The sequence below is a fragment of the Myxine glutinosa genome, chromosome 6 (assembly GCF_964187855.1).
Source record: "Myxine glutinosa chromosome 6, kmMyxGlut1.1, whole genome shotgun sequence".
In the NCBI taxonomy this organism is placed as follows: domain Eukaryota; kingdom Metazoa; phylum Chordata; class Myxini; order Myxiniformes; family Myxinidae; genus Myxine; species Myxine glutinosa.
Window position 1 is genome coordinate 75,632,598 of NC_136266.1, and position 24,576 is coordinate 75,657,173.

General features: G+C 43.8%; 1 protein-coding gene across 6 annotated transcripts in view; it reads left to right on the top strand.

The window, feature by feature from the left end:
* Nucleotides 1–24,576, top strand: part of LOC137429984 (homeobox protein Mohawk) — a 128,506-nt gene that overhangs the window by 658 nt on the left and 103,272 nt on the right. For 2 of the 6 annotated variants that reach the window (XM_078780022.1, XM_078780020.1), the window contains exons 1-2: nt 12,542–13,080; nt 18,998–19,184. In XM_078780022.1, coding sequence (XP_078636148.1) covers nt 19,021–19,184 — 164 coding nt within the window. In that variant the 5' untranslated portion in view covers nt 12,542–13,080; nt 18,998–19,020. Of the gene's footprint in view, nt 1–3,820; nt 4,031–12,541; nt 13,081–18,997; nt 19,185–24,576 lie in introns of those variants that run through there. The other 4 variants (XM_068120414.2, XM_068120411.2, XM_068120412.2 and 1 more) reach the window with 3 other exon arrangements.

A 24,576-nucleotide genomic window follows, 5' to 3' on the forward strand; every position in this document is an offset into this window, starting at 1 on the left:
GAAATCATCAGAAGTGTCCCTTCCTTCTCTTCTGTGGTTTTGTTCCTCCTCAATGCTTCAACTTCGTGCAATGCACGTCGTATCTGTGACGTCATGCTGAGGATTCATTGGTGATTTTCGTATAAAGATGACGTATATAACAATGGCTTGTGTGGACGTTTTGGTCATTTTTATGTGTCCATTTTCACAGCTTACAGATGTCTCTGAATTAATCTTTTTAATGAAATTAGCAAGTTGAATATATATGGCATCTCTCACGATTGAGGTGTGTCGTTCAACTTCTCATCGTCAACTTTATCCAAGGAACAAACGTCCAAATGCAAAAGCAAATACACCTTCGACCAAGCGGTGTTTAAACAAGACCGATAGTCTGGGCTTGTTTGATACTTCAGTTGAAAATGAAAGTATGACCTGGTGGGGATACCAGCTAGCAATTAATGTAAGTATTAAATTTTTTGACTTCAGACATGGACAGCCGGTTCGTGAATGACTTGGGTAAAAAATAAAAATCAGCGAATGGCAAACGATGAACCAATAAATTCCACCTTCCTGTGCCACCTTCATTTGAACGAGGTTCGTGAAGGACTTGTTAAAAAAACGTACCCAGTCTGAATGTTGCTACATCCAATAAATGGCGAAACTGCAAATGGGGATCCGCGAATATCATGGATGGAAACCCTTACGTCATTTCCTCATTCTGCTTTAAACTCCATGTCTCCATATTTAATTACAAACAGCATCATTCATCATTCCAATCACAATTTAATACTATAATATTAAGATATCAAAATATAATGTAAAATCACGATTGTATTGAGATATTATCAAACCAGCGAACTGTTATAATCTGTTCATTTCCGGATTCGGGAGCAAGCTCCATGTCGATCACATTTCAAAATCATAATTGTATTGAGGAATTTCTGAAACCTCCTACGTACTTTACGACACCCGCTAGGACCCCAAGACGTTCCACAGAAGGTTATTATATTTCCTTTTAGTAAAATATGTAACTGTAATGTTGACTAAACACTGTCCTCCTGTCATGTGACAATATGCTCAGCTCTGATTGGTGCACGTTTGTGGGGACATGCGGACAGACAGACGCTGTTCGAGACGGCATTGCCCTACGGGCTACGCCTTAAAAAATATTCGTTCTTGAAGATGAGGGTGTTTTAGACTAGTTAAACGATCCCCTCTCTCTGTCTGTCTCTGTCTTTTTCCGTATCACGTCATCTTCCATCCATACCTACAATCTTTTCTACCCCCATGAATCCTACCTAACGCTTCATTTATTCCTTCGCTTGTTTTATCCATCATTCATTCATTCCCCTCCCTGAGGTCCTACCATCAGTTCATGCCATCCATCACCCTGACCTTGTATATAAATAAATAAAACGGTTGTTCAAGTTGAAGACGATCTTAATGTAACGTTTTAAAATAAGTTTTGATAGCTCTCATCATTGACTGATATGTATGTAGGGTTGAAATGTTAATATAAATAATTTAATGTGCAGTACACAGTGTTAAGGGACTCCACGTTACTTGGTACTTTTTTAAATGCAAAGTTGCAGTATGCGTGGATATATATACAGTCGTGGCCAAAATTATTGGCACCCTTGCACTTTTTTCAAATAATGCACCATTTCTTACAGAAAATTGTTGAAATAAAAAAATCTTTTGGTATCCACATATGTATCCTATTTCTTTGGTTTGCAGTGGAACATAACAAAAAAGCTGAAAGAATTATTCAATCTTAGCTTATTCCACACAGAAATCCTAAAATGGCCCAGACAATATTATTCGCACCTTTTGGAAGTTGTTAGAAACATTAGATTTCAAGCAGGTGATTCTCCTTTACTTTGGAATTGAACTCCCCTTTGGTGAGTTGCAGGTGCCTGCGATATAAAAATCACTCATTCAACCAGTTTGAATAGAGAAAAGGAGTCATTCTGCTGTTTTGTGTCACTGTGTGGACCGTAATGAGCATGGAGAAAAGAAAGAAAACCAGAGAATTCTCTGAGGAGGTCAGACGCAACATTGTAGCCAAGCATGGACAATCTCAAGGCTACAAGTCCATCTGCAGAGACCTTGATGTTCCTGTGACCACCGTATGCAATGTTATCAGGAAGTTTAAGGCCCATGGCACTGTAGCCAACCTCCCTGGAAGTGGCCACAAGAGAAAACTTGATCGAAGATTGCAGCAAAGGATTGTTCGAATGTTGGAAAAAGTACTCCACTGCTGAGAGCATGACTGGCATTTGCCAAAATACCTGAGCAGGCCAAAATCCTTCTGGGAGAATGTCCTGTGGACAACTGAGACCAAATTAGAGCTTTTTGGTGAAGCACATCATCTGTATGTTTACAGAAAACGAAATTAAGCCTTAAAAAAAAGAACACCTTCCCTACGGTCAAACATGGACGAGGTTCAGTGATGTTTTGGGGTTGCTGTGCTGCCTCTGGCACTGGGTGCCTTGAATGTGTGCATGGCATCATGAAATCAGGAGATTACCAAGGCATTTTGGAGCGTAATGTTCAACTCAGTGTCAGAAAGCTGGGTCTCCATCGAAGGTCATGGATCTTGCAGCAGGACAATGACCCCAAACACCCTTCAAAAAACACACAGGAATGGGTAAAGACAAAACGCTGGACTGTTCTGAAGTGGGCAGCAATGAGTCCAGATCTAAATCCCATTGAACACCTGTGGGAAGATCTGAAAACAGCAGTTGGGAGAACGCGCCCTTCAAATCTGGGAGAACTTGAGCAGTTTGCACAAGAAGAGTGGGCCAAACTGCCAGTAGAGAGGTGATGGAAGCTCATTCATGGCTATAGGAAGCCCTTGTCTGCAGTTATTTTGTCCAAAGTCTGTACTACCAAATATTACGTCTCGGGTGTCAATACTTTTGTCAATGCCATTTATTTTTATTTCCTGATTTTAAAGGATATATTAAGTTCTGAATCAAAAACAAAGGTTCTGTATTTAAGAATGAAATAAAGAATTGTGGAGACCAAATACTTTTGTCAATTTGAACTTCTTTTTCGAGAAAATTGTGACTTATTTGAAAAAAGTACAAGGGTGCCAATATTTTTGGCCACGACTGCATCACAATTAGGAGTTAGTACAATGATACAATGCAGTACATTGATAACAATACAAGTATACAAGGTATTTGTTAATTTGTTATTTTAAATAATTCGGACACCTCCATTTTACGTGCGAACATGATTGGCGTGTCTGGTATTTGCTACGTCATAATGGTAATTCGAGGCACATTCAATGATTTTGTCTTAAGGAGGCAATCAATGGTCGATGTGGTTTGAGAGGGTCGCCCCTGTAGGGAGTCATGTGCTCGGGAGGTCACGCCGGTTCAACGGGTGTGCACGTGTCCGGTACCACCCAGGGTGGGCGTGGCGATGTATTGTTGTATTGCACAAGTATCTCCTACCACGATGGTGCAATTAACGACAATAGCTGGATACCTCGTTAATTGTATCCCCGCACGTAGAGCGCTCTGCACGCGTTTTACCCACTACTGTGCGCTACGTAATGTAAACGTCGTATTACGTTTAATGATTAATAAAGTCCGCACGAGCTAAAAAGTTCAGATCGAGTACGAAAAAAACCCTTCGAGTATCTGAGCCTCGATCGTACATAGTCTCGGCGAGCACTATAAGGGGGTCGCGTTTGTACGTAAACACGATTGCGCGCGTGGACTCCGAGCACGAATAAGGCGCGTGCGGGATGGGGGGGGGGGGGGGGGCGTTCTAAGGAGGGTCGGGCGGTTGCGTCGGTTTATGTAGCGGAAAGGGGAGGGGGGGATCTGAGAAGGTGGTGCGGGTGCATGCGGCGGGGAATAGCGGGGGAAATGGGGATGCTGGTCTCTTCGGGACCCGCAGGCGGCGCCTCGCCCGCCACATGCACCTGAATAGATGCCTGCAGCAGCTTGGCGTGAACGGACGAGCGTGTGGCTTACCGCGGGTAATTCGACCAAGGCTTCCTGAATTCCGCGCTTCGGACTTACGTGCGCACCAGGTAAGAGCGCCACTTGTTGTCATAGGAACGCGTCATTTTGTGACAAGTGCTCAAACCGTTCACAAAACAACTATGCTTGTCTCTTTCCTGTTGTGTGTGTATATATATATATATATATATATATATATATATAATATTTATATAATGGGTGTGTGTTATTAGTATTAGTTTGTTTCACAGATTTATCTCCATCCCTCCTCTTTTTTCTCTCCTTCTCTTTCTCTCCCTTAGGTCACAATTCCAATCTTACTTTACGCACAAATTACCATAATAATCACCATGAGGGAAATCAATATGAGTAAACTTCCCATTTGCATTTACATATGCTTCTTCTCGATGAGGGAATTAAAATAATTTTGGAAATTTAAAAGCTGCGCTCATTGAAAGAGTTTATAAATTGATACTTATCGGCCTGATTGGCACGTGAAAATAAATGTACGTAATTTGTATATGAAGTCTACGTTGATAAGCGTGTGCATGGCATCAGCGTGTGCATGTTGAGGTCCTAATATCCATCGATATTATTTGCACTAAAGTTGATTTATAACCTCTGTGTATTATATAATATTATACAAAGTATAATAAATACAGTATTTTGTAATGTATTATATACACTATACAGTATAGTATACTAGATTACACTGTAACCTTTAGATATTGTGTATGCTAAAGCTGATTTATAATATATTTATCCACATTATATAGAGTATTGCATGCAGTAGTTCATACATTATATTTTATAGAGGATATCTGATTGTTAACCAGTGTGTATTAAATGTATATGACATACAATAAAGGTGGTGTTTAGTTTGCAGGTATTATATATAATATTGTATACAGCAAGGCTGATTTATACCCTTCAAGTTTGGTATGTACGATATTATAATAATCCACTTAGTCTGATGTGTATTTACATTGAATACAGTATTATACACAGTAAGGTCAATATATCAGGACAATATATAGGTATCAGGTATATAGGTATATATATAGGTATCAATGGTGTATCAGGACAATATATAGGCTATATATATATATATGTGTGTGTGTGTGTGTGTGTGTGTGTGTGTGTGTGTGTGTGTGTGTGTGTGATGATATATAAATATATATATATACGTATATATATATATATATATATATATATATATATATATATATATATATAGAATATATATATATATATATATATATATATATATATATATATATATATATATGTATATATATATATATATATATATATATATATATATATTGTTGTGAATATGAGAATGTGTTTTTTTTTATTTTGTGGTGGTGGTAAAATGTTGTAAAAGGTTGTTGTAAAAGGTTGTTGTAAAATATCACCCCTCCTCCCTCCGTTGTGGTTGTATAAAGGTCAAAGGGCGTTCCCGTAGTTAGTCCATAGAAAAACATACATGTAGGTCACGATATATCTTTTCTTTTGATAGTTATCTCTTATTCTGTGTTTTAGGATAAGGCTGTGTCTCCCATTAATTAAAAGTACTCCATTGCACCAGTGAAAGAGAATAGACCCCCTTTCCTTCCCATCCCCAAAAGCCTCGATTGCCCATATTACCTCCCCTCCGATCCAATTGCCGCCATTGGCCACGAGGCAGGGTTGGGGAAGAAAGGCGTGTCTCCACCTCGTCATAGAGGGGGAGGAGTGAACCAGCCCCGCTCGACCAACCATGAGCCAGGGGTTTGGCTACAGAGGGTGGAGGAAGAGCGGTGGGGGAGGTTCGCAAAGGTTGAGGGGCGGGGGCCTATATAACCCAAGGCAGGGGTGTGGCAAAGAGAGATGAGTTGGTCTGAGTCGGTTGCCAGAGGAGGGTCAGTGGTTGCGGTGGTGAGGAGTGAGAGAAAAGAAGAAAGAGTGAGGGTTTGGACCAGACAGGCAGACGAGAGATGAGTTGGTCTGAGTCGGTTGCCAGAGGAGGGTCAGTGGTTGCGGTGGTGAGGAGTGAGAGAAAAGAAGAAAGAGTGAGGGTTTGGACCAGACAGGCAGACGGGAGATGAGCCTTTACCGAGAGACGAGAGGGAGTCCAAGGAGTTGAGTCCAACCAAGAAGTCCAGAGTTGCACTGCAGCTCGAGCCACCGCAACTGCATTTGCTGCAGCTGGAGCCACCGAAACAGCAGCCACAGCAGCGTGAGGCCTGGACGGCAGTTTGGAGCACGGCCGCGGAGGAGCGGCGGCTGCCCAACGAGTCAATCGTGCTGAAGGACCAGTGGACCTCCCTATCCCGCCAGCCATCCATCTCCCGCCAGTCCTATCATCAATTCCCCGCGTGAGTCAGTGTTCTGTTTGTGCTGTCCTGGGTTAGTTAAGTCTGTAGATAAGCTAAATTTGCACTGTGTCATCTGCGTCTTGTACTTGTAAATAAACTGAATTGCTTTTTGTTGCTTGTGTGTAAATAGTAAATAAATTCAGTAGTAATATTTCAAACCTTTTGTCTTTCGTCTTGGCCTTCTTTTTCCTCTTTGCATTCGTCGCCTTTGTCTTTTCCCTCATTGAGCAGCTGGGGTGCGATACGGCCAAAGTTCTGGGTGAATCGGGTGAGTTTGTTAGGTCGCGGTCTTACACCACCGCTCGGTCTATAACATCTAACCGCGATCTATAACAATTGGTAGTCAGGAGATGGGATTCGAACCTGGGACTAAATTTATTTAGCCCAAATTTTGGACACCAATTGTGTTAGTACTATAACAATTGGTGTCGAGGAGTGAGATCGGACCCGGAGCGCGTTTACGCGCTCGAAATTATAAAGCCGAAATTTGTTTGTTGTATAAAAATCCGAATTTTGAAATCGCGCCATGGCTGTTCAAGGCGACGGGATGCCGGTGGGAGAGATAGACGGGGTAGAATCGACCCAGGACCTCGGGGAAATGTATGTGGAGGAAAGGGTGGAGGAGAGTAAAGAAGGTGTGGTTGAGGGTGTATCAGGTGCACAAGATGGCGTCCTCGCGCACATGGTTGTTGCGGCACCAAATTTAGCCACGCCCATGGTCGCGGTAGCCGAACCCGAGATGCCAATGAATTGGAACCTGTTTATGAAACAGATGATGGCCTTTATGGTAAAAACAGACGATAATTTCAAAGGGATGGAAAACAGGATGGGAAACCAAATGGGGGTAATGGGGAACCGGATGGATGCTCAGGGTGAGCGATTGGAGGGCCAAATGAGGGGTACCGGTGAGGGATTAGAAAAGAAATTTGAGGGGTTAGACAACGGGATAAAAGAAGTAAAGAATGGGTTAACGGGGGTAGAAAACAGAATGGCCGCTCAAGAGAATCAAATAGAGGGAGTGAAAAATGGGTTAGAGGGGTTAGAAAATAGGATGGAGGACAAATTGCGGGAAATAGGGGAACAATCCGCCCGGGAAATCGAACAGATGGGGAACCAGATGGAGGAAATACGACGAGGGGTGAGTGAGGAGGTCTCGGGGCTGCGCGAGGAGGTAAAGCGAGGCGAAAAGCGTATAGAGAAAGAGGTGAGAAATAATACGGCAAAGTTACAGGGGGGAATAGAAGATCTGACGGAGGAGGTGGAGCAGCTGACAGAGGGACAAACTAAGTTAGTGGAGCAGGTTCAAAAGAACACTGCGGTACTAGGAGGGTTAAAGGCGACACAAAAAGAAATAAAAAACGAATTAATAGCGACGCAGAGGCAATGTCAGATGGTACGGGAGGAACTGACAATGAGGGTGGAAGAGGTGACAGAAGCAATGGAGACGAAGGACCGGGAGGTAAGGACGCACGTAGAAACGGTCACGGTAGCCTTAGAGGACGAACTTGAGGAGACGCACCGGGAAATAAAAGAGGTTAAACAAAAATTAGAGGAAGTGGGAGAAGAGGTGAGTGAAATTAAGAAGGGACGGACAGAAACTAAGAGAGAAATCCGGGAGGAGGTGATGGAATGTGTACAAGGTCTGTGTTCAAATCATGATGCGGTGCTCACTAACCAAATAAAAAGTTTGCAGGTGGCAGAGAAGGTGCGACGAGGTACGGAGGTGAGTGGCAATGTACATGATGTGAGGGGAGATTCAGTCGGCTTGGGGATTGGTTTGGATCCGGGTGTTCGTGAAAGGCCGTTGGTGAGGTGTGTGACAGGACAGGTGTGCGAAAAAAGGGGTGTGCGAGAATGTCCGACCATGGGGTGTGTGAGGAAAAAGTGCACGCCGAGGAGTGAGTGTGCCGTCAAGAGTGAATTGGTCGAAGCGCGTGTGCGAGGGAGCACAGGGAAGCGCGGTGTGGTGAGTGTTACGGAGGAAGTAACGAAAAAGTGTGCGCGGGAGGACGCGCGAGAAAGGTGTGTAACGGACGGGTGCATGGGGAAAGCGCATGCTGTCAAGAGTAAGGGAGAATGCATGCCTGTGGTGAGTGTTACGGAGGAAGTAACGAAGAAGTGTGCGCGGGAGGATGCGCGAGAAAGGTGTGTAACGGACGGGTGCATGGGGAAAGCGCATGCTGTCAAGAGTAAGGGTGAGTGCGCGACTGAGAGTGGAGGTGAGAGTAGTGAGAGTGAAACGGAGCGTGAGCTGGTTGTGACAGGTGGGCGAGGATGTACACCTGGGATGGAAGGATGCACACCTGGAATGGTAGAGCGTGTGTGGGAAGGCACATTTGAGTTGGTAGTGAGGCACGTGGTTGGGTGTGCGGGTGAGAGCACACCTGTGATCGTCACAAAGGAGGTGACCGAGAAAGGGGCGCGAAGCGGTGTATTGGTGAGGTGTGCGAGCAACGAATGTGTGCCAAAGTGTTCGGTGGTCAGGTGTGTGACCAAGTCGGTGAGCGGAGTGAGTGTACCGAGGTGTGAAAGAAAAGGTACGAGGAGAATGGGAACGGCTGCATGTATGAGCAAGAAAGAGGTAGCGTATGCATGTAAGCCTGCAGGTGAAGCGTCGACGGTAACCGGGTTAAAGGTTAGGTCGACTTTTAGCCGGATCGGGCCCTCGGTGCGTGCCGGGCTTCGCGTGCCGCGAGAACCAGCGGAGATCCGAGCCACGGCGGGTTCGAAAGGACCGCCGTGCGCGATCCACGCTGGGCCTCGCGTGGAGCGGCCGCGTCCGGGCTCCACAAGGCGGAGCGGGCAGCTCGACAGGAAGGGTCGTCATGGCGACCACTTTCTATTGAGACGTGCCGGCAGGTCGAGATCGGGACATTGGATGGCTCCACGCCGAAGTGGTGCATGGGATCTCGGCCCGGGTAAGCCTCCGTCCCTGCCCCGAATGCGGGACGTATCCAGCCGCTGGCACAAAACGACCCGCGTTCATTGCTCGGCTGTACGAAGCCGGGCTGTAGATGTGAATTGGCGCACCGAGAGGATGTAATAAGTAGACGGGTGATGTGAATTGGCGCACCGAGAGGATGTAATAAGTAGACGGGTGATGGTGATAGTGATAGTGATTTAAAACGAAATTTAGAAAAGTGAATGGAATTGGCAGTAAATGGAAAATTTTTGAATTGTTGGATTTGGACGAACAAAATTGATAGTGAGAGATGCCCCGCTGTGGTGGGATGGCAACTCTGTCATCCCTCACAAGGTGGGGGCAAAGGAGCACTAGCTTAGGGGGTGTATGGCAGTGGAAAACTAGCCCGGGTGGGTTAGGATATGGTGTGTAGGGATCTAGCGAAGATTGACATTAGGTGACGTTAAGTTTAGTTAGTGACTGATACCTGTAGTGGGGACGCAGGTAGATTAGTATGGATGATAATGACGTGGGAGCGCAATAGTTTAAAGGGACGACTGGGAAGCGCAAGTTTCAGAGGGGAGAAGTTAGCTGAGATGATGCCGTGTGTGTGAGGATTGAACAGGTGAGAATGGAACAGGTGTGATTGCACAGGTGTGCAACTGAACAGGTGTGTGGAGCAGTGTATGAGTGAGTGATGGTGATGTGTGTTGCGTTGACCAACTGGTCCAGAAAGAGGAGGAGGGTGCAGGTGGCACCAGGTGAGATTGCACAGGTGTGCAACGACAGGTGAATGAAAGACAGGTGCATGGAATAAATGGTATGGAGTATTGGAATGGATGGTCGTGGAGTGAGTATGGTGGAAATTGTGGAGTGGAGTGGATGGTGCGAAGGTGTGAATGGGGGAAGAGTGGACCCCCATCACGGATACCCGGGGCGGGTAGTGTAAGTGTTAGGTAGAGGGTACAGGTAAATTGTGGTTTGGATATTGGCATCTGTGGGGCGGGTGAAAGAATGGTCTGTGGATGGGTGCATTAGTGTTGTGGAAATGGCTGGGCGTGTAGCCTGTTAGTGTGTGTAGTTGTTTGAGCACTCCACCACTGTGAGGATGTCGGCCAGGTGAGGCCGCAGGTGGGCTCTGGGAGCCGGTAGTAGTTGTTGTGGATGGGGCCCGAGGATCCGGAGGACGGACCCGGGTAGCCCAGTGCCAGAGGGCACCATGGGGTGACAGAGCCAGGAGAGGGGCTGCCCCCAGTTAGATAGGTTAGGGTGAGGAGCTAGGTAAGCTCGGGTGGCAACTACAGTGGTGGAGGTGTGCAGGTGGGTAGACCTGTTGGGAGAGCTACACGTCGCGGCCCAGAAATTGTGCGAGGGCACCGGGAGATGAATCGGGGGAGTGAGACCCCAAATTGAAAAGCACCACAGTTTGGCCAATGGGAATTGGTTTTCAGAACCCATAGTGTAAGTTGGCCAATGGATTGGCAGGGAAAGACCCCGGGTAGTGTAAAGTGTGTTAAAGTCATTTAGAGGATAGTTAGGATGAAGGATCTCCTCGCACCATCTGCATCCACTCACCTGAGGTGACAGGTACTCCACACCATGCCATGTTTTGATTATTTTTTATGATGCAAATGTTTGGATTGTGCGACGCATCATGACGTGGGTGTGACATTGTGCGTAATTCCATCTCTCCCTCCTTATGAGGATTGATGATGAATTGGTGATGGCAAATTTTGAAGTAGAGGGATTGTGGAGATGAATTTGGTATAGGGGAAATATGGGGAAGACGTGACAGTAGTGACGAATTGGTAATGCGTAGATTTTGTACATATGGGGTAAGGGCAAGGGTAGGCTAGGTAACAGGGGGGTGACGTACGGTAGGGACGAGCTTTCTCACTTCGCCCTCCGTACGCATTTCGCCTTGCATTGCCTTTTTGATGTGTACCCTTGAGACCTTACCCCTCGCTCATCTGTCTTGTCCCCCCTTTTTGTCTCCCACATGAGGACCTGAGCGCCGTTGGGCGCCGAGGGGAGCGTGTGTGGGTCGGCCATTGTGCGCCCGAAATTCCCAGAACCAGCTGTCTGCATCGATGCACCACATTATGGACCACATGTCAGTGGCCGAGCACCACTTATGGACCCCATGGGTTGGGGCAAGGCCCCTCTGCTGGAACCGGCCATGAGGGCCCGAAATCTTGCTGGCGGACCTTGGCCACAGGGCACCGATGCCCCACAGGTGAACCACACTAGTCGGCCCTGTGGGCCATAAATAAACGAAAATAAAAAGGACACCTTGGGCACACTTTATTACAAATAGGCCGCCAGTAAGCAAAGCAAAATGGAAATGACAACAACTGGAAGAAATAATAATAACCAGCAGAGGGAGCCGAAGAGCAAGAGACACCTGCAGGGTTGGGTTTGTTGGTTTTATTTTATTCATTGAACAATGGTGACTGCACTGATTGGTGCTTGGGTGTGTATTGGTGCGTTTTTGGGTGCTTTAATGGTGCATTGATGCAGAGCAGACTGTCCTCCCCCCAGAAAGAACAATTACAGGTCCTGGGTTAGTTTTGTAAATAAAAATAGCGTCAATTGTAAATAATGCTTCCCACCGTCAGTGTGTAGTTTGAAGACCATTCCGCAATTCGGTTAACTGTGGGCGTAAGTCTGTTAGGCAGGGTGCAATGGAGCAGCGGGACACATTTATTTATGTTTTAAAACTGTCACACTCAGGGTCAGGCTAAAAGTAGAGGGAACTACACCTACATGCCACACTAAGGTAAAAGTAATAGGCCCGGGACGTGCCTAAGGGGAGGAGGGTGCAGTGTTGTGAATATGAGAATGTGTTTTTTTTTATTTTGTGGTGGTGGTAAAATGTTGTAAAAGGTTGTTGTAAAAGGTTGTTGTAAAATATCACCCCTCCTCCCTCCGTTGTGGTTGTATAAAGGTCAAAGGGCGTTCCCGTAGTTAGTCCATAGAAAAACATACATGTAGGTCACGATATATCTTTTCTTTTGATAGTTATCTCTTATTCTGTGTTTTAGGATAAGGCTGTGTCTCCCATTAATTAAAAGTACTCCATTGCACCAGTGAAAGAGAATAGACCCCCTTTCCTTCCCATCCCCAAAAGCCTCGATTGCCCATATTACCTCCCCTCCGATCCAATTGCCGCCATTGGCCACGAGGCAGGGTTGGGGAAGAAAGGCGTGTCTCCACCTCGTCATAGAGGGGGAGGAGTGAACCAGCCCCGCTCGACCAACCATGAGCCAGGGGTTTGGCTACAGAGGGTGGAGGAAGAGCGGTGGGGGAGGTTCGCAAAGGTTGAGGGGCGGGGGCCTATATAACCCAAGGCAGGGGTGTGGCAAAGAGAGATGAGTTGGTCTGAGTCGGTTGCCAGAGGAGGGTCAGTGGTTGCGGTGGTGAGGAGTGAGAGAAAAGAAGAAAGAGTGAGGGTTTGGACCAGACAGGCAGACGAGAGATGAGTTGGTCTGAGTCGGTTGCCAGAGGAGGGTCAGTGGTTGCGGTGGTGAGGAGTGAGAGAAAAGAAGAAAGAGTGAGGGTTTGGACCAGACAGGCAGACGGGAGATGAGCCTTTACCGAGAGACGAGAGGGAGTCCAAGGAGTTGAGTCCAACCAAGAAGTCCAGAGTTGAACTGCAGCTCGAGCCACCGCAACTGCATTTGCTGCAGCTGGAGCCACCGAAACAGCAGCCACAGCAGCGTGAGGCCTGGACGGCAGTTTGGAGCACGGCCGCGGAGGAGCGGCGGCTGCCCAACGAGTCAATCGTGCTGAAGGACCAGTGGACCTCCCTATCCCGCCAGCCATCCATCTCCCGCCAGTCCTATCATCAATTCCCCGCGTGAGTCAGTGTTCTGTTTGTGCTGTCCTGGGTTAGTTAAGTCTGTAGATAAGCTAAATTTGCACTGTGTCATCTGCGTCTTGTACTTGTAAATAAACTGAATTGCTTTTTGTTGCTTGTGTGTAAATAGTAAATAAATTCAGTAGTAATATTTCAAACCTTTTGTCTTTCGTCTTGGCCTTCTTTTTCCTCTTTGCATTCGTCGCCTTTGTCTTTTCCCTCATTGAGCAGCTGGGGTGCGATACGGCCAAAGTTCTGGGTGAATCGGGTGAGTTTGTTAGGTCGCGGTCTTACACCACCGCTCGGTCTATAACATCTAACCGCGATCTATAACAATATATATATATATATATATAGTAGATACAACATCCGAATAGAGGAAAATGTCCCGCAGAGTGGGAGCGGCTTTCACATCCGCACCATCAGTTGCTCATGCAAGTGATTTGGGTTGGTGAGTGTTTAACATCCAGGAAGGAGATAAATGATGTTTGAAATCGAAAACATGTGCCCACCTGTGGGTGCAGATGGCAGGTGTATCAGTGAATACGCGAGCAGCGTCTGCATACACGCGTTCCATCTGATCGTTATTATGAGCCATTTATCTGTAGATGATCCAACAAAAGAGCAGAAGGTTGGAATGATGGACAGACAGATATGTGAGCTGGAGAAACACGATATTTCTGCTGTGACCTAATGTAATGGGGATTTCAAGTGAAACACTGTGTGGCCTCGAATGGGAGCAATATAAGCTACGTTTATAGTATACTTGTGTTGTATTCTATGTTTGTCATTTGTTACACATTGTGGATTAACTTTAGTGTCAATAATTGTTTATTTACATTGTCATGCAAATGAAACTAGAAGCAGCAATCGGAGATTGTAGACCCTTACCAGACTTGTTTTGTGTGCTGCATTTTTTTTGGCAATAAATGGTAGAATTTACTAAATGAAAGGACATTAATTGCAAATTGAATGTCTAAAAGGTTTGAAAAGGTGTAAGGATGTAAAAATGTGAAGGTCGAAACGTCTGATAAGGTCTAAAGTTTATAAAAGGTCTTGAAAGGTCTAAGGGGTCTAAAGGGCGTAATTTATCTTCGAAAGTGGCTGAATTGTTTAAAGGGTCCAAAGGGTCTTTAAACGTTTAAAAGGGTTTAAAGTGTCTGGAGGGTATTAAAAGGTGTGAAAAAGGGTCAAATTAGGTCTGGAGGATCTAAAGTTATCTGAAAGCTCTAAAGGTCTAAGACCTAAAAGGTACGTTCCAATAGTACGTAATTAATGTCTATAATTAATAGAGGTAGTCACGGTCCAATAGTAAGAATTTAGTAAACATACCCACAGTCCAACTCTGTTCAAACAGTATGTAATTAATAGACGTACTCACTTTGCATTCGTACATAATTAATGGACTTGCGCATGTTGCATTTGTACGTAATTAATTGACTTACTCATGTTGCATTCGTACGTAATTAATGGACTTACTCATGTTACATTCGTACGTAATTAATGGACTTACTCATGTTGCATTCGTACGTAATTAATGGACTTACTCATGTTGCAATGGTCCATAATTAACATCGTTATTAATATTATGGCTATTATCATCGTTATCATTATTATTATCCTCATGTATCATTATCAGTATGTGGCATTATAATAATTATTATTATCATTATGTATCATCATTATGGACCAATATAATCATAATGATCATTATTATCCTAATGTATCATTATCATTATGTGGCATTATAATAATAATTATTATCATTATGTACAATCATTATGGACCAATATAATCATAATTATCATTATTATCCTTATGTATCATTATCATTATGTGGCATTATAATACTTATTATTATCATTATGTATCATCATTATGGAGCAATATAATCATAATTATCATTATTATCCTTATGTATCATTATCATTATGTGGCATTATAATACTTATTATTATCATTATGTATCATCATTATGGACCAATATAATCATAATGATCATTATTATCCTTATGTATCATTATCATTATGTGGCATTATAAAAATTATTATTATCATTATGTATCATCATTATGGACCAATATAATCATAATGATCATTATTATCCTTATGTATCATTATCATTATCATTTCAATGGGATATAATTAATAGACATGTGATCAAACAGACAAATGGACCCAAATGCAATGCCCTGGGGTCGACGCTAAGCCGGGCGTCCCCTTGGCTAGCATTAGGTGGTGGATGTTACATCTCACTGTTTCCTTTAATGAAGAGTGTAGAGCTATGGCCGACACTCTGAACGAATTATAAATTCCTGCAGCGGCTACTTGTGGAAGACGAGGGTTGGCTACCTGTGGAAGACGAGGGTTGGCTACCTGTGGAAGACGAGGGTAGACCACCTCATGTACCCCCTGCTGTGACACTGAACCTACCCTCGTGTGATCATCAAACTACATTAAACCCTGTCCCATACACGTATACAAAATTGATTAATTTTATAATTATATACTAATCATCCATGTATTAAAATACATTAAAATGACGACTATTCATGTCCATACTTTGACTAATTTGTTGATATTACAAAGTTCGATTATGATCTCATACAATGATACAATTTTGCATATGTACACACCGGAGATGCCCACCTATTCTGGATATGGCTATAAGTGCATCTTCCATGATCTTTTCCCGGTCCCCTCTGACCACCCAGTGGTCCTGGATCTGACAATGGCAGCTTTGAGTTTTCTCGGCATCACGCACGGTTTGTTTCTTTATAATCATGTAGGAAGATAATGAGTCATGACGTAATGAATCATGACGCTGTGGGACTATATCCACAAAGCCACTCTATAAGCCAATAGGATAAACTGCAGTTGATTTGCCGTTACTCGTGCAATAAGTCGTATGAGTGCGTTTGTCCTTTGGTTCAGGAGTTCCTTGATTGTTTTGTATTTAGGGATGAGGCTCGTGGAAGAACAGACCAAGGATACAACACACACCTGATCTGTAGCACCAGGAGAGGGATTGTAGAAGGATGCAAACAGGGTCCCTGCAATGGATGTAGTGAAGGTCAGTAGTGGAATTGTGAGACGACATGAGGTGGTGGTGGTGGGCGCCGCACATTGAAATCCTGTCGGGAAGAGATAATGGACTCGGGAAGACAGTTCCACCGGACAGGAAAGAGGGTAGAAAGGGGATGAAAGAATGGAGGTGAGCCTTGAGTTTAGACTTGGGAGGGGTAGCGAGGAAATGGTTTCGGAAATGGTTTCCTTTGCTCTATGATACGAATATATATACATATAACACACACACACACACACACACACATGCAGTGTACATGTTCATATACTGTATCCTGATAAAGCTACTGTCCTTATTACCTCCGCCACCAAAGGTGGATGGATGGAGGTTATGTTTTCACCCCTGTCTGTCTGTTTGTCTGTCTGTTTGATTTATGTGAACAAGATATCTCAAAAAGTTGTGGACGGATTCAGACGAAATTTGGCAGAGATGTAGCGTATGTGACAAGGACGAAATTATTAGATTTTGGTGAACATCCGGATTCGGATCCGACTACTATAATTTTTAAAGTGATTCTTCACCATTGGGAGATCGGGCCAAAAACGATACAAAGCAGGATATCTCAAAAAGTTGGAGACGGATTTGGACAAAACTTGTTTGACAGGTTGTGTGTCTGACAAGGACTAATCGATTCAATTTCGGCGTTCTCGTGCCGTTCTGAGTGCCTCGTGCTGTCTAGTGCTGAGTGCCGTTCTCGTTCACATTGTGCAACACCAGTCGTTGCAGACAACAAGGCCAATGGCCGCCACAATTTACCTTGGTGAGTTCAGCATAAACTTTCAAATCTAATATTTATTTAATTTCAAACTACTTCTGGAAAATACCGTTCGTTAATTAATCCCCATAAAGGTTGAACAAAGCGACGCCTTGTGTTAAGCTATATATTTATATATATATTTAAAACTGAGCCGCGATTTTTGGACTAAGGTCAGTTTAGCATGACCAACCAATGAGAACTCCCGTGCACACAAATGCTCAATACAGCTGCTGTGTTTAACATATTTTTGCGCAAAATGTTATTATAAGAATAATAATAATTATTATTATTATTATTATTAATTTCATGTTGCACAAAGGCTTCAATACCTGACGAACTATTTTGGGATGAATAAGTAAAAAATACAACAGTGATAACTATTTGCTTCCCTTTCGTTCGAGTGAAAGGGTTAATGCAGGTAATATGAAAGGTCATCATTTAGCAAGTGACAGGAGGGATTCCTCACCATGGAATACACTTCAGTATTTGTTTGGGTGTTTTCATGATATTTCATTTGGGTCTTTCGGGCATCATGGATCCAAACTTGCAGCTGAATTTAGACTTTTAACCCGATTGTCCATGTACGCGTGAATCGATTGGGATTTCTACTGATTCCGATTTACCATACAGTGTTGTAGAGCGTTCGTGCTGACGAAGCGTTCTTTGGCGAGGGTTACACTGGGTGGGTTTGCCTTTGCCTTCCCAGCAGTCGTTAGGGTTGGAAATTTGGACTTCCCCATGATGCCGGCTACTCTTCACGAAGGACATCGTGGGATATTTAACGTCCACCAGTCAATGCCGGCAGATGGGACATCCATCTTAACGTCTGGCTATCCAAGGAATGGCGCACACATTGAGGAATCGCCCTGCTTGTGAAACACCAGGATGACAATTTATAGCTGGGTCGGGATTCAAACCCAGGTTGGACAGCTTGGAGGCGATGTGCACACCTCTAAGCCATCCTACCAACCCATAAAGTCCTTAATAGTTCAATGTTACCCTGTTCTTAAAAACTCTACATTCCTAATGTCTGTGGGATCAAACTCTGAAATTTGTATCTTCACAAATGGCCAATAATGACAGAACAACGCGATGACATATTTAGAGTAAAAAGAGTGAAAGGAATGAAATAATCTGAAAATAAAACGAGGACCAAATGTCTCTTCCTACGAGTTTAAAATTCGATAAGTGAATTCGACTTGTATTTATTGGCAAATCATAATTATCATCAGGATCACAATACAAGATCTTTCACACCAAAACATAAACAGGAGGAGGTGATGTTCATGAAAGCAAAGGTGAATGGAGGTTGTGTTTTCACCCCTGTCTGTTTGTCCGTTTGTTTGTTTGTTTGTTTGTTTGTTTGTGAACAAAATATCTCAAAGTTGTGGACGGATTCGGACGAAATTCAGCAGAAATGTAGCTTATGTGACAAAGACGAAATTATTTGATTTTGGTGAAGATCCAGATTCGGATCCGGCTACTAGAATGTTTTAAGTGATTCTTCACCATTGGGAGATAGGGCCAAAAACTATACATAGCGGGTTATCTCAAAAGGTTGCGGATGGATTTGGACGAAACTTGTTGAACAGGTTGTGTGTCTGACAAGGAAGAATCGATTCAACTTTGGTGAAGATCTGAATATGGATTCGGATATGAGATTTTTTTAAAAGTGATTCTTCACCATTGAGTGATATGGCCAACCAGGTGGAGGTATGTATGCTCTCTACTGAGTGCCGTTAAAGTTCCCTCTGTCTTTGTAGCCAAAATTATGTCTTTGTACACAAATTCCAAAAGGAGCAAGTTTTGTCCACAAACGCTCTTATATCAATGATTAGTTGTTTGATGCGTCACATGTTTCTACAAATATTAACAATACCTAACCAACTTTCAAACTTGTGGGTTAGCGTTTCCTCCGCTCCTCTCCTCTTTCCCTGTTCAACCACTCTCTTGCTTGTTGTGTCCCACTGTGTCAGTACGTTACCTCCCTACACTGTCATCTCGCTCTTCCAATGAGACTGAATCTTGTCTGGAAACAAACCTGCCATCAATAATTGAATGCTTTGTTTGCACAGTGATACGCGGTCCTGACGGAGTGATGAGCAACAGTACGGCGGAGGCAAGGCTTTCTGCCGGAGGGTTTGCATCCCATCATGCACTTGCCTTGGTCAACCATAGCAGACCTGATGATACCCACTCTGAGAGGCTTTGCTTCGGTGGGACGCAACCCTGGGGTTTGGATCCACGGGAACGGTCTGGCAGGTGAGCGTCAACACAGAGATTGCCAATTCATAGAGCTTGTGATGATTTCAAAACAGGCAGATTGAGTTTGTCAGAAAGGAGGGCAAAGCTTAAGCCTTGGTCTTATTGTCCAATCACAAATGTTGACCACGCCCCCTCATCCAGGTGTATCGCAAATTCATGTTCCGCTTGTGTAATTAATTTCTGAAGGCAATTCTGTTGCTAAAACCTTCTCGTCTCTAAGCTGGTCTACCTGAGTTTGATCCAATGTGGAATCAGACCCAGTAAACCTACCAGTCTGGTGTGGCATCAGCAGGGGGTGTTGTGCAGTGGAGCTCACCATACTTGAGAAGACGTCAAGCTGGGTATTCCGTCTGTAAAGATGTGTACCTAATGTATCATCTGGTACTATGATAGGCCTGAGAGCCAGAACTATGCCTATTTGACCCATAAAATAAACGGAATTAGACTTGTATACTAATGGTAATGACTAATGAGACACGATTGAACATATTCAGTGATTAAATAGCAACAAAATGAAGTAATAGGTTGGACGTTACTATCACCTATATATACTGAAACGCAAAAGAAACTTACCACCTTTGAAACCTTTAAATATCAACAATAACACTGCGTGTAGTAAATGTGTGAACTTATTTGTGGACAATAGTGTCCTCACTGTCAGACAAAACGGTCACGGATGGTCACTTGAACCTTCAATGGTCACTTCATAGCACAGCTGTTGAACAGCCGTTTTGACTGTCAGTGATTAGCCAAGGGGTACGGGATGATTTTAATGAGCTGCACGTGATGTCTTGATATTGGCTTTAAAAAGGCCAGTGCAAAATGGGCATTTTGACCGAAAAATTTGACCATTTTGACCAACTTCAAAAAGACCGAAAACGCAAAAAGAAACTTATCACTTGTTTGAAATGTAATAAAATTGTAACAGTTCAAAATAAAACAAACCAACAATTGCTAATTGAAACATTGGCATTTTATTGATGACGTGTCAAGTTTTTGACCAAGATACACCATCTCATCAGTTTGTTCTACAGTACAGAACAGCACAGGGTGCAATGTCAGTCCCCTTTCAATAGCGTGTGTGGCCACCATTGTTTTGGATACAGGCAGTGGATCGTCGGCGTATACTGCCTACCAGTCTTTGGATGGATTGCTGCTGGATTCTGTCCCACTCAGTCCTCAATGTCGGAAGCAGCTCTGCCCGTGTCCTGGCCCTGCCAACTACGCGTCTCCCAAGCTCATCCCACAGGTGCTCTATGGGATTCAGGTCAGGGGAGAGCGCAGGCCACTGCATGGTGTTGATGTCCTCGCCTTGGAGAAATGCAGTGGTAAAGCGAGCAGCATGGGGACGAGCGTTGTCATGCTGAAAGGTTCTCAGTTCTGGGTGGTCTAGCAGGAATGGCAGCAGATGAGGTCGCAGGATGTTATCCACATACCGCTGGGCGTTAAGATTCCCATCCACAACCACCAGTGGCGTCCTGTACCGGCCTGATATGGCGGCCCACACCATCACACTTGGGCCACCCCACCTGTTGGCTTGACGCATGCAACAATCGGCAAATCGCTCGCCAGTTCTTCTCCAGACACGCTCACGCCCATCAGGACTGTCCACACAGAACCTTGACTCATCGCTGAAAGCAACCTCGTTCCACTGCGCCAAGGTCCACCGCTGATGCTGCTGGCACCATCTCTTTCGGTTGCGGCGATGGGCAGCCGTCATCACGGGGCCTCTGTATGGTCTTCTGGCAGTCAGACCATAGTCATGCAGTCGTCTTCGTGCAGTATCATTGGAGATCCGTGGGTTTGCACGCCCCGGAGTTTCTGCCGCAGTGTGGGATGCTGGACGGAATCTATCCCGCAGGTGACTTCGGACCATCTGCCTGTCCTGCCTTGCAGTGGTGACTCTTGGCCTCCCTGATCGAGGTCTGTCATCTGCAGAGTTGTGGAGGGTGTCTCTGACCACCAGGGCCGATATCGTCTGGTGTGAACAGCCAAGGCGACGTGCCACCTCACGGTAGCTCAGTCCGCCTTGCAGCATGCCCAGGGCACGCTGCCGTTGATCCCTTGACAATCGTGGCATGTTGATTGAAATGCCCATTTTGCACTGGCCTTTTTAAAGCCAATATCAAGACATCACGTGCAGCTCATTAAAATCATCCCGTACCCCTTGGCTAATCACTGACAGTCAAAACGGCTGTTCAACAGCTGTGCTATGAAGTGACCATTGAAGGTTCAAGTGACCATCCGTGACCGTTTTGTCTGACAGTGAGGACACTATTGTCCACAAATAAGTTCACACATTTACTACACGCAGTGTTATTGTTGATATTTAAAGGTTTCAAAGGTGGTAAGTTTCTTTTGCGTTTCAGTATATATATATATATATATATATATATATATCCGAGTAAATGTATAATGGGATTTGGGAGGAAAAAATGGAATACTAATCTCGTTAGCTCCACCACCGAAGCTGGACTGAGATTGTGTTTGCACCACCCCTGTTTGTCTGTCTGTCTGACTTTGGGCAGGATATCTCAAAAAGTTGCGGACGGATTCTGACGAAACGTGGTGGGCAGGTTGAGAGTGTGAAAAGGACGAATGATTCGATTTCGGTGAAGATCCACATTCGGATATGAGAATTGTAATTGTTATTAAAAGTGATTCTTCACCATTGAGAGATGGGGCCAAAAGCGATATGTAACATGACACTTCAAAAAGTTGCGGATGTGTTATGATAAAACTAGGTGGATGAGTTGGGTTGGTGAAAATAACAAGCTGATTCGATTTTGTTTAAGGATCGGATGCAGATGAGGCCTATCAGTGGGATACAAAACATAAACTGTTCAGCCTTGCGGAGGCGTGCGCTCTACCGAGGAAGTTATAGCATCTGCATGTTTTGTGTTGTGTTTGTCTCCGTTGGTGGACAAGACAAACGATTATTTTTAGACAAACGATAATTTTTATCAACAACAGGTATTGAGAGGATGCCAACCGAGGTGTGAATGATGTTTCAAAAGTTAACCCTTCATAAGAGCAAAATACTTTTGAGAGGTAATGTTAACCTTGTATCCCACTGTGGTTAGCATACGCAACCAAACTTTAGTTCATGATACCCACTGTCTGTGTATAACCCAGGCTTGTAATCCCGTTTCTCCAGTTGTACTGTTCATTGTATTTTATATCTTTGCAATATTCCGATGGTCACCCTCTTCAGTCCCAAATGGCAACTAAGTAATGGGTTGATGAGCCTTTAAAATATTGTTTTCGTACAATATGCATCATGTTTGAGAGATGAACAAAATAACGCATTCTTTCATATTTTCGGCATAAATATTGGAGAACAGCGCGATATGATTTTAAAATGGGCTGTAAAATACGTATGATGCTATTAATCCCATGAGTTGACTCTCTCAGATAGTCTTAAACTCGAATTAGTCTTCTCTTCAAAGTTCATACGATGAGTGTACTATGAAAAATGATATCGATGTTCTGGCAAATACATTCAATTTAAATTTAATTGAACACACGTACACAATGCACCTGTGTCTATGTATATGCGCATATATATATATATGTATGTATGTATATATATATATATGTATGCAATATATAAATACTTCTCCATCCTCTCCTCCCTCCCTGCTTAGACCCCTTTAATCCCCGAATCTTAGAATGCCGTGAACAAACTCTGGCAGATCACGGGTGATGAAGATCTTGATCAAGTTTCATCAAAATTGTGCATGTAGTTTCGGAGATGAGAGCAAATACCTATTTTGGGTTCAACCACCCTCCCATTCCCAAAACAACCTCTTGAACTCCTTCTTTTTTTTTTTGCCGTGAATACAAACGAGATCTCTTCAGTTGAGGTCGAACTGGTGCTTTCAATGTTATTTTGTAATAATAGTTGTAATTACCCATGAGTCGATTGGAAATTTTTTTTAAATTTATTTGGTTGTTTTTTGCCCATTTGTGCATTTTTAGAAACGTGGAAAGAACGTGATTTTTTGTTGTTGTTTTCTTAGTCTTTTAACTTTTGGATTTCGTGCACTTGTCCCTCACCAAGTCAAATAAATGCCGACAAGGTTTCAAATAATATCGTTTTAAAAAGTCTGTCTTTTCAAAAAATGATCTGAAAAAAATGAAGAAAAAATGAAGTCGTGCTGGAGAAAGGAAATCGTTGAAATGTAAAGAACTAAAACCAGCTTTAAATGTTATTTGGTTTCACAATTACGACAGGAATTAAACACCGAAAGGGTTTATAACTTGTACTACTAGAAGCGGGTAAATGTTGTAACACTGCGTTTGCAACTCAGGAACGTGCACATACTTCGGGTGTGGCAATGAAGATTGGGACAATTTAATATGACAATTAGTAGGATCGCCTCGAGGTACGAACGTAGTCTGAGTGGCCTTGGTTCGAATCCCAACCCAACTATGAACTATCATCCAGGTGATTCGCATTCGCAGGCGAGGCGTCAATTTGTGCTGTCGATCTCAACGACTTTAAGCCGGAGGATCCGTCTGCTAGCACTGGGCATTGGTAGACATTGAAAATCCCATGAAGTGTCATGAAGAATAGGGGAGTTATCTCCGGCACCCTGAACAAATTAAATATTGTAGAGAATTTTAATCGAATGGCAGGCCTGTCCAGTCTGCTCGTGAAAGGCTTGGACCGAAAACGTTTCCCTGAATGAAAATGGGAATAATTGTGGCCTTTAAATAAGAGGTCGGAGTAGTGTTGTTTTATTACAATATGTACCCCCCCTCCCCCCCACTAGTCTTCCCCACCACAGCTTGAGCTCTTGCAAATGTGCAATGGTCGCTTATTTTATTAAAATGTAACTGTGCGTCACATTTTCTCCTTACCCACCACCGTCGCCCACGCTATTCATCCCATATCTTATTCTCTCCTCTCAACCACAAACCACTCCTTTCGCCTTATACTTACCAAAACATGATAGTGGTTGGTTGCACGGAGTGTGTAATATAACACAGACATGGTGATGGAACATATCAACTTTATTTGTATTTTCATTACCTTGTGGTATTTTGAATCAGACAGGTTTAACGATTTTGTTCTACAGGTTTCTGAACACAACCTTGCCAGTTATTTTGTTTCGGTCGGTTAGAAAGTAAATTCGAGCGATCCCGTTGCTTGTCCAGCTCTTGTGCTCACCGAGCCGCATGATATCGACGCCAGATCTCAAACCAGCGTCACCTTCATTGCACTTCACAAAGGATTTCATTTTTATGTATATGTATATATACATCATTAAATGTTCATATGTTGTATGACAGATATACATATGAGTATAATGTTGATACATATATAATGAGTAGTGTTCTATATATGAACATTAAATGTTCATATATATTATATACATATATA